General features: G+C 47.1%; 1 protein-coding gene across 1 annotated transcript; it reads left to right on the top strand.

Annotated features, from left to right (window-relative positions):
- The first annotated feature begins 938 nt into the window (after positions 1–938).
- On the top strand, positions 939–5,190 carry LOC101121632 (myeloid-associated differentiation marker-like). Its single transcript, XM_027957521.3, has one exon. It carries the CDS (start codon positions 1,144–1,146, stop codon positions 1,996–1,998), a length of 855 nt encoding a protein of 284 aa, XP_027813322.1. The 5' UTR covers positions 939–1,143; the 3' UTR covers positions 1,999–5,190.
- The last annotated feature ends 6,129 nt before the right edge of the window (positions 5,191–11,319 follow it).

Here is an 11,319-nt window from a genome sequence, read left to right as displayed (position 1 = left end):
CTGCAGGGAGGAGGGACTGGGACACATGTGTCTTCAGGTTGCTGTGGAAGGAGGCCATGGCACTGAAGGAGTGTTCTGAGTCCTAGAGCCCCAAGCTTCAGTCCTCGGCTCCCACCCACAGGCCCTGCTGACATGTGGGCTGTACAGCCGAGTGCTCAAAGCCACAGCTTTGGCATTGTTATCTGAGTTCCCACTCCTATCCATGGAACCTCGCGGTAGACATTTGGTTCCCTGAGCCTTATTTTCTCTTTTGTCAAATGGTATAGTGAATAGTGTATAGTGAAGTCGCTCAGTCGTGTCTGACTCTTTGCGACCCCGTAGACTGTAGCCTACCAAGCTTCTCCATCCATGGGATTCTCCAGGCAAGAATACTGGAGTGGATTACCATTTCCTTCTCCAGGGGATCTTCCTGACCCCATTGAACCCGGGTCTCCCACATTGGAGGCAGACGCTTTAACCTCTGAGCCACCAGGGAAACCCCAAGCAGTACAATTCCTATTCTGATAACTTGGGGTTCAGATCTTCTCCAGAATTCAGAATTTTTCTGCTTCAGACAGGTGACATGGTGCATCTGCTGTGTATGACATCACACCACACTGGGGTCTGAAAGCACCTTGTGAGCAAGCACAGTAGCATTTCTGCAACTAACTTTTGAAGTTTAACACTAAGTGAAACAAAGAAAGATCATAACTTGTCTCTTGTTCATTCAGGTCAAATGTTCTTGCCACACAAAATTTTAAAACTCTTTTGGATATTTCACAGCTTTGAAGGTTAGGATTACAGATAAGGACCATCCTACCCTGTGTCTCTGACAGCAATGGCAAAAAGTTCAAAGAGATAAGTAATGTTCATGGTTTGATGCCAGACCCAATCCAGCTGTGAGCTTTGGGATAAGACAAGTCTTGTGACAAGGTCAAGGGTGATGGGTGGGGAGAACCATTCTGGAGCAGCTGTGCTCCAAGTGTCTGGGCCGTTGGTTCCAACTCCGCAGATCCTGAGCCTCAGCTGACACTGAACCCTGAACTTTTTCTACTGTCTGACTCAGTCCACCTCCTGAGCTCCTTCACGAAGACCACAGCCACCCTGCTGTCAGTGATCCACATGACCATGTGATCGTCCTCAGGCCTGGGCTCTGTGACCAGCATGGGCTACTTCTTCCGCCTGCTGCAGCTGCTCTCCACCTGCGCGGCCTTGTCCCTGGTGGTCAGCAAGAGCGCTTGGAATGCAGACATAAGTAACTGGTCCATGTTCATCTGGTGCTTCTGCTTTGCTGTGAACCACTTTATCGTCCTAGTTGAGGTATGTGGACTCCAGGAGGAATGTTCTTTGTCCTGGGACAAGTTTCTCATCACCTACACCTGCTTCTCTGCCCTCGTCTGCCTCTCAGCCTCCATCATGTACCCCATCATCCATCTTCAGATGTTGAGCTATGGCACCCAGCGGAACCATGCTATCGCTGCCACTGCGTTCTCCTGTATTGCTTCAGTGGCTTATGCCATGGAAGCAGTCTGGACCTGTGTCAACACTAGTGAGCCCTCCTGCTCCTTTATCGGCCTGCTCAAAAAGCTAGAGATGACTGTGGCCTGTGGCATCCTCGCCTTCATCAGCAACACCTCCCTGTACCTGCACCAGCCAGCCCTGCTGTGGTGTGTGGCCGTGTACTCCATCTGCTTCATCCTGGGGGTCATATCCTTATTGCGGCACCGGTGTGACTGTGACAAGAGTCTGCCCTCCTCTCATTTTGTGTTGGGGCAGACCATGCTCGCCGCCCTCCTCTACACCACTGCTGCTGTCCTCTGGCCTCTCTATCAGTTCAACGAGCAGTTTGGCGGGAATCCCCAGCGGTCCAGAGATGCAAGTTGCGGTGCTGGGTATAGAGTGTGCATCTGGGACCAACAACTGGCTGTGGCCATCCTGACAGCCGTCAACCTGCTGATTTATGTGGTTGACCTGGTGATCTTGGCCTTCCGATCTGAGGCTCTGCCCGGAGGCTCCTGATTGCCTCTTCTCACCGGAGGTTTCTTTACCGAGCTCTGACATTCTCTGACGTCTTCTCCCTGGCTCCCTCTCTCCCTCCTCACGTCCTGCCCCACTCATCTCACTCTTCTTTCTGTTTCCTTCCCTCCTTCTGCTCCATCTCCTTCCTGTTTTGTGAGGTTGCCCACACCCTGTTTTGCCTCTTTCTCATTTTTTCCTACATTTTCTACTCTTTGTCCCTTTTTGGGTCATTCTTAGTTTTCTCGTCTCCTGTGTCCTCACCACCTCCCCCCATCTTCCTTCTTCTGATCCATCAGCACCTGAGACTCCTTCCTCCTCTGCCCACTGCCCCCTCCCGCCTCCTGAGGTGCTGACTCCACAGCACACAGCCCTCTGTGCAGCTGTTCACACCTTGGGCCTCCGGAGGTCCTCACTGCCAATGTGTGTCTGTCCCCCTGGCAGTGTGTTAGTTGGTGTGTGTATGTGTGTTTGGTAGGGAGGAGGAGGGAGGTTATAGCTAGGGATTGGGCCACCTTTCTCCTTGTGTAAGGTGGTATACAGTGTCCCTCCCCTTTAAGGTAAAAGAAGTAGTCTGGAGGTCAATAATTTCCAGTGAGTTGTAAGCTTAAAGCAGAGACCTTGGATCCAGAGGCCCTACCTGATGCTCTGTCCTACCTGAGATTGGCTCCAGAATATTGTGGACTCATTAAATACCTGCTGCCTAGAGCTCATTTTAAAGCTAGCGAAGGGCAGATGGCTTCCAGTCCAACTACTTCCTGGGGAATCAAAAACTGAACTGGCAAAAAGCTGCAGTTTCTTGAAGACAACACTCCAAAGTATTTCAGAGGTGCAGTGATATGACCCACCATCCTCAGTGCTAAAACCAGCAGGTCCTGCCTCTGCAGGGAGAACATGGACACTGCCAGCCTTGAAGTTGATGTTAGACTGGGTACAGTTTCTGTTCTTTTTTTATCACAAAGGTAAAAATTACTGTGTGGCCTTATTCTTAAGGGGGAAGTGCCTTTCAGCCCTTTTTGGATTAGCAGGTGTGTTGGTTGAATGGGTATCATTGCTTCAATAGTCAAAGTATTAATGACTGCTTTCCTTGACTGTGTGTTGCACACACGAGTTTCTGTGCGCCAGTTGCTTTCTACTGCTGTTTCTGCTTCTCTAGGATTCACATATAATGTGATCTATATGCGTGCTCGCTCAGTCACTTCAGTCGTGTCTGACTCTTGGCTACCCCATGGACTGTAGCCTGCCAGGCTCCTCTGCCCGTGGGATTCTCCAGGCTAGAATACTGGAGCAGGTTGCCATGACCTCCTCCAGGAGAACTTCCCAACCCAGGGATTAAATTTGCATCTGTTATGTCTCCTGCATTGGCAGGTGGGTTCCTTACCACTAGGGCCACCTAAATGTGTAAAAAATTTAAAAATTCTCTGGAGCCTCTGGTTCCCATCAGTCCCTGCTCTGAATCATAGAGAGAAGCCTTCTCCTGTATCCGCAATGTACTTTTTAAAACCTCAGTAGAAAGATAGAAAAATCTCCATAAAATTAACATAATCTAATTGACTCAAATTTGTCTAGAGTTTAGAAGCAACTAAGTAGATTTCCATTCTCACCCAAACAACCCTCCCTGCAAGCCTGTCTCACTGTCTCCCAATTTCTACATTGGCCAGAGCCTAGGAGCTTGGCCCAGCCATGGAAAAGTAGCCTATGGGTCCTACCCCATTGCCCAATACCCTGCCCCCTAGCCTTTAAAGGGCCCCTGTCGGAACCTGGATGCCTTTCCGTAAAGCTGTGCGCCTGTGTGCATGCTGTGTGTGTGTTTTCCAGGCCACGGGTGCACTGACACCAGCAGCCCTTCACAGTAACTGGTGGCCTAAGTCTCCTGTCTTCAGACACAGAGTCTCAGAGCGCAGCATCCTGGCGTCACCAGGGCCAGAGGGGCCAGGCAAGCAGAGCTGTGGCAGAGGGGAGGGAAGGCCCCTGCTGCTGCCCCTCACTCCTGTACTGGGAGGAAGCGTGAGCTCTTCATGCAGTGGAAGGTGGGGTGGTGGGGGAGGGCTCCCAGGAGGGGCTTTCCATGATCAGAAAATCACAAAAAGTGATGAAATGAAACTCAGATTTGAAGGCAAGACAAGAAAAGTTTCAACATAAAAAAATTTTCTCTGCCCTTTGGCCCTCCTCCTCCTCTAGTGTTCATCGCACATCTGCACTGCATTAAACAGCCCTCCTCAGAGGAGGGTTTGGCCAAAAAGGTCAATTTTTCTTCTAGTGCCAGCCATGTAACTCCTTAACACTGCTTAGCTACTCATGATTTGATTAATGTCACTACTTATTATTAATTTATTCTGCTTATTTTATAAGATTGTTATTTCTTGCATTAATGAATGTGTGTTTTAGACTGTGGTTAAAAAATAATAATGATGATGACCAAATACTTGAAATGACAAATAATAATAATGATGATGACCAAATACTTGAAATGACTGGCCTGATATATAGTCTATAAGACCTATATGATTCTAATAGTGTGACTCTGGCTATGGGAAGAAACAAAGGAGGGAACCCTTTCCTGGAGCTGACAAACTAGTAAGACGGGTGGCCCAGATGATTAAGGCTACTGTTACCAGGGCTAGGTGAGTAATTGCACGCCGACGGTCAGTCAGCAAAATCCTTTCCTGACTTGGGAATGAGCATTTCTAGACTCCTGGAGCAATTGGTCAAAAATGCTTTCCAAACCTTGCTGGAAATTAAGAGGGAATTGGAAGGGATTGTGTAATAAAGAATGTTGCCCACCACCCAGTTCTACAAGCATCAAGTCATTAGTCACTGCAGTCACTGATCTACAATCCACCCTGAAAGGAATTCAGGGCGAAGATAACCATGCGGCCCTTTCTGCTCTGGGAAAACTGGCAGAACCAGCCCTCAGATACTTATGTATTTTTAGGAGAATTTTTTATAAACATGGTACCTTGCATCTTCCCATACTTTGAAAAGCACCAAAATGATTAGCCATGGTATCTGGTCCTTTCGAAAAGTAGTAACTTTGTCAAGATGTGAGCTTGGTTGTGTGTATCCCTTCACCAAAGTCACATACACACTGCCCTCAACCCTTAACCGCTTTGAAACAGTTTTCACAGCTTTCTGAAATTGTCTCCCTGGTTATAATTCTTATGTTGGCTTGAATAAAAATTTCCATTTCTTTATTAACTGCCTATTAATCAATTTTTTCATCGATATAAACAAGTATGCATTTATCTCCGTAAGTTTGGTGCAGGAATCTCATATTCATATACTTTCCTGAATCAAACTGAACACAACTCTGAGACCTCACTTCTCAGGAGAATGGAGATGCCTCTGTGCTTTAGTAAAAGAACCATTGTCCAGGATGGGATCACCTGAGGGGCTCACTGGCCAAGCCTGTGGTTCATGAGGGTGGCTGTTCCATCCCTCCTGTTGGGAGTTAAAGGTCATTTGTCACAATTCCAAGGCTGGTCCAGTCCCCTCACTGTGGAGCTCAAAAGAGAATAGAAAGGTCCTCTGCTTAGTCCAACCCTCTTGTCATAGAGGAGGAGCAGCTGGACCCCAGGGAGGGGTAGGATGTGTCCAGAGTCACCCTGTGTGTGGCAGAATCAGAGTCAGGACCCAGGTGTCCTGTTCCCAGACCAGCTGTCTGTCCACGGCCCCATGCTCCTTGGGACAAGCATAGCAGCAGCATCCTCCAGGCTGGGATTCTGCCCTGTCCACCCTCGTTCTGCACAAACTTGCCCTGTCCCCCTAAGGAGGGCACTCACTGCTGCTGAGTCAGTTTCCTCATCTGCTAGAGGGGGGAGGGGTGCCAGAGACCCCTGGTCCCTCCCAGCCCCACTCTTCCTGGGGCCTCTGGACTTGCCAGTCTTGGAGACTCATACGTGGAGATGGAAGCCAGCTCCCTCCCCTCTGTCCACCCTCTCTGCTTGTTTCCTCTTGGCTGCTGGGTCCTGTTTATTGGTTATATCCCTCCTGATTACAAAGACCCTCCTTCCCCATGACCTCTGCTTGATGGGGACCATGTTTCTCTCTCATAATCTGAGTTTTCTCAGTCACTTCCCAGGGGTCCAACTCTCCAGTGATTCTTGTCAGAAACACAAACTGCTTCCAGGCACCCCACAGTCTGAGGTCTCCCAGGCTCCCTTGTTCCGGCATTCTTGACTTTCCACCTCTTTTGAGTCCAGTTCAGCAGCCATTTGTAGGAAGCCATTACTTTCTGGGCTTCCCTAATGGTTCAGTGCTAAAGCATCCACCTGCCAATGCAAAAGACACAGAGGTTCGATCCCTCATCCCAGAAGATCACACACGCCTTGAAGCAACTTAGCCTGTGCACCAGAACTACTGAGCCTGTGCTCTAGAGCCCAGGAGTCAAAACTACTGACGTCTGAGTTCCCTACAGCTGGTGCTCTGAAACAGAAGTCATCACAAGGGAGAAGCCCAGGCACGGCAACTAGAGAAAAGCTTCCCAGCAACGAAGACGCAGCACAGCCATAAATCAATACATAAAATTATTTTTTAAAAAATCACCTGACTTACTTCTTCAAGGCCAGCTTCCTACTCTAAGCCCCATGAGTCCACTGATGTCCTGGGATGGGGTCTAAGAGGTCTACTAAAGCCTTGTAATGAATGCAAGATTTCCAACGTATGTACATTTGTATTTCTGGGATAGTCATATTCTCAAAGGGATTTATGTGCAGAAAAGTTAAGAGTTCCCAAGGGACTCTGATAACTTCCAAAAAAGTCGGATCTCCTAAAATTGCTGAACCAAACAAAGTAAGTGAGGGAGTATGGATGTGAGAATCTCTCTGGGTTGTCCGTCTGGAGCACTGACCTCCCTTGGCCTCAGGAGAAGCATGTTGAGAAACATTTGGTAGCTTTTCTGAGCATTTAAAATCCCCAGATCATCTCCTTCCCAAACTACAGCATCAGAGCATCCCTGGGTGGAGGGACCACTTTAGAACTTTACTTCAGTTCTCTACCTTGTATCCCGACCCTAGGCTCATCCATCATTTTCCAGAGAGAGCTCTGTACAGTGCTCCTCAGAGTGTGGTTTGTGGATTAGCGCTGATTGCAAATTGTTCCTTGTCCACAATGAGATGAAGTTCAGAGAGTGAGAGGGAGCATTTAGAAACTTTTAGAGGAACTTGACATTGTACAAAGATCCAGGAGTGTGCTCAGAGTCAGCAAATTGGAGTTTAAGTTTACTGCAGCTGTGGCAGGACAGTCAGGACCCAGATGAAGGAGGCTGGGCCAGTGAATCAATGCTCTGCTTCCTTGATCAAGAATGTCTTGCCAAAAACAAAAATAAAGTTAGTAAAACTAAACAGTGGGCTTAGTGAAGATGGAAAAAATGTGAATTACACAGAAACTAAAATGTTAAATTATTGTCTTTTATTTTGTAATAATATGGGAGCTAATTGTCAACAACTATTGTTTCATACAGAGCTTCCCTGATAGCTCAGTTGGTAAAGAATTCACCTGCAATGCAGGAGACATGGGTTCAATCCCTGGGTAGGGAAATCCCCTGCAAGAGGGAAAGGCTACCCACTCCAGTGTTCTGGCCTAGAGAATTCCATGGAATTCCAGAGTGGCTTTCACTTTCACACTTTCATTGTTTTATACAAAGCAAAAGTGTAACTGAGGGGAGGCTCCTATCAGTTCAGTTCAGTTCATTTCAGTCACTGAGTCATGTCCGACTCATTGCGACCCCATGAATGGTAGCATGCCAGGCCTCCCTGTCCATCACCAACTCCTGGAGTTCACTCAGACTCACGTCCATCGGGTCAGTGATGCCATCCAGCCATCTTATCCTCTGTCGTCCCCTTCTCCTCCTGCCCACAATCCTTCCCAGCATCAGAGTCTTTTCCAATGAGTCAACTCTTCGCATGAGGTGGCCAAAAAACTGGAGCTTCAGCTTTAGCATCATTCCTTCCAAAGAAATCCCAGGGCTGATCTCCTTCAGAATGGACTGGTTGGATCTCCTTGCAGTCCAAGGGACTCTCAAGAGTCTTCTCCAACACCACACTTCAAAAGCATCAATTCTTCAGCGCTCAGCTTTCTTCATAGTCCAACTCTCACATCCATACATGACCACTGGAAAAACCATAGCCTTGACTAGACAGACCTTAGTCGGCAAAGTAATGTCTCTGCTTTTGAATATGCCATCTAGGTTGGTCATAACTTTTCTTCCAAGGAGTAAGCATCTTTTAATTTCATGGCTGTAATCACCATCTGCAGTAATTTTGGAGCCCCCCAAAATAAAGTCTGACACTGTTTCCACTATTTCCCATCTATTTCCCATGAAGGGATGGGACCAGATGCCATGAACTTTGTTTCCTGAATGTTGAGCTTTAAGCCAACTTTTTCACTTTCCTCTTTCACTTTCATCAAGAGGCTTTTTAGCTCCTCTTCACTTTCTGCCATAAGGGTGGTGTCATCTGCATATATGAGGTTATTGATATTTCTCCCGGCAATCTTGATTCCAGCTTGTGTTTCTTCTAGTCCAGTGTTTCTCATGATGTACTCTGCATATAAGTTAAATAAGCAGGGTGACAATATACAGCCTTGACGTACTCCTTTTCCTATTTGGGACCAGTTTGTTGTTCCATGTCCAGTTCTAACTGTTGCTTCCTGACCTGCATACAGATTTCTCAAGAGACAGGTCAAGTGGTCTGGTATTCCCATTTCTTTCAGAATTTTCCACAGTTTGTTGTGATCCACACAGACAAAGGCTTTGGCATAGTCAATAAAACAGAAATATATGTTTTTCTGGAACTCTCTTGCTTTTTCCATGATCCAGGGGATGTTGGCAATTTGATCTCTGGTTCCTCTGCCTTTTCTAAAACCAGCTTGAACATCAGGAAGTTCACGGTTCACGTATTACTGAAGCCTGGCTTGGAGAATTTTGAGCATTACTTTACTAGCATGTGAGATGAGTGCAATTGTGCAGTAGTTTGAGCATCCTTTGGCATTGCCTTTCTTTGGGATTGGAATGAAAACTGAACTTTTCCAGTCCTGTGGCCACTGCTGAGTTTTCCAAATTTGCTGGCATATTTAGTGCAGCATTTTCACAGCATCATCTTTCAGGATTTGAAATAGCTCCACTGGAATTCCATCACCTCCACTAGCTTTGTTCATAGTAATGCTTTCTAAGGCCCACTTGACTTCATTCCAGGATGTCTGGCTCTAGATGAGTGATCACACCATTGTGATTATCCGGGTCATGAAGATCTGTTTTGTACAGTTCTTCTGTGTATTTTTGCCTCCTCTTCTTAATATCTTCTGCTTCTGTTAGGTCCATACCATTTCTGTCATTTATCAAGCCCATCTTTGCATGAAATGTTCCCTTGGTATCTCTAATTTTCTTGAAGAGATTTCTAGTCTTTCTCATTCTGTTTTTTTTCCTTTTTTCTTTGCATTGGCCACTGAAGAAGGCTTTCATATCTCTTCTTGCTATTCTTTGGAACTCTGCATTCAGATGCTTATATCTTTCCTTTTCTCCTTTGCTTTTCACTTCTCTTCTTTTCGCAGCTATTTGTAAGGCCTCCCCAGACAGCCATTTTGCTTTTTTGCATTTCTTTTCCATAGGGATAGTCTTGATCCCTGTCTCCTTCACAATGTCACGAACCTCATTCCATAGTTCATCAGGCACTCTATCTATCAGCTCTAGTCCCTTAAATCTATTTCTCACTTCCACTGTATAATCATAAGGGATTTGATTTAGGTCATACCTGAATGGTCTAGCGGTTTTCCCTCCTTTCTTCAATTTGAGTCTGAATTTGGTAATAAGGAGTTCATGATCTGAGCCGCAGTCAGCTCCTGGTCTTGTTTTTGTTGACTGTATAGAGCTTCTCCATCTTTGGCTGGAAAGAATATAATCAATCTGATTTCGGTGCTGACCATGTGGTAATGTCCATGTGTAGAGTCTTCTCTTGTGTTGTTGGAAGAGGGTGTTTGCTATGACCAGTGCATTTTCTCGGCAAAACTCTATTAGTCTTTGCCCTGCTTCATTCCGCATTCCAAGACCAAATTTGCCTGTTTTGCATTCCAGTCCCCTATAATGAAAAGGACATCTGTTTTGGGTGTTAGTTCTAAAAGGTCTTGTAGGTCTTCATAAAACCGTTCAATTTCAGTTTCTTTAGCGTTACTGGTTGGGGCATAGACTTGGATAACTGTGATATTGAATGATTTGCCTTGGAGATGAACAGAGATCATTCTGTCGTTTTTGCGATTGCATCCAAGTACTGCATTTCGGACTCTTTGGTAGACCATAATGGCTACTCCATTTCTCCTGAAGGATTCCTGCCCGCAGTAGTAGATATAATGGTCACCTGAGGTAAATTCACCCATTCCAGTCCATTTTAGTTCGCTGATTCCTAGAATGTCGACGTTCACCCTTGCCATCTCTTGTTTGACCACTTCCAATTTGCCTTGATTCATGGACCTGACATTCCAGATTCCTATGCAATATTGCTCTTTACAGCATCAGATCTTGCTTCTATCACCAGTCATATCCACAACTGGGTATTGTTTTTGCTTTGGCTCCATCCCTTCATTCTTTCTGGAGTTATTTCTCCACTGATCTCCAGTAGCATATTGGGCAGCTAATGACCTTGGGAGTTCCTCTTTTGGTATCCTATCATTTTGCCTTTTCATACTGTTCATGGGGTTCTCAAGGCAAGAATACTGAAGTGGCTTGCCATTCCCTTCTCCAGTGGACCACATTCTGTCAGACCTCTCCACCATGACCCGCCTGTCTTGGGTTGCCCCAAGGGCATGGCTTGGTTTCATTGAGTTAAGGCTGTGGTCCATGTGATTAGATTGACTAGTTTTCTGTGAGTATGGTTTCAGTGTGTCTGCCTTCTGATGCCCTCTTGCAACACCTACCATCTTACTTGGGTTTCTCTTACCTTGGGCATGGGGTATCTCTTCACGGCTGCTCCAGCAAAGCACAGCCGCTGCTCCTTACCTTGGACGAGTGGTATCTCCTTACCGCCGCCCTTCCTGACCTTCAACGTGGGATAGCTCCTCTAGGCCCTCCTGTGCCTGCGCAGCCACCACTCCTCCGGTTGCTCCTCCCGGCCACCGGCCCTTGCCTCGGGCGTGGGTGGCTCCTCCCAGGTGTCGCCCCTGGCCTCCGGCTCAGGGTGGCTCCTCAGGGTCACCACCACTGGCCTCAGGCACGAGGTGGCTTCTCACAGCCGCCCCTGACCTCGGACATGGGATGTCTCCTCCCGGCCGTCACTGGCCTCAGAAGCGGGGTAGCTCCTCCCGGCTGCCACTCTGACCTCTGACGCGGGGTGTCTC

Source organism: Ovis aries, chromosome 18 (genome assembly GCF_016772045.2).
Source record: "Ovis aries strain OAR_USU_Benz2616 breed Rambouillet chromosome 18, ARS-UI_Ramb_v3.0, whole genome shotgun sequence".
In the NCBI taxonomy this organism is placed as follows: domain Eukaryota; kingdom Metazoa; phylum Chordata; class Mammalia; order Artiodactyla; family Bovidae; genus Ovis; species Ovis aries.
The sequence above is the reverse complement of the archived record's forward strand: the minus strand, read 5'-3'. Positions and strand labels throughout refer to the sequence as shown.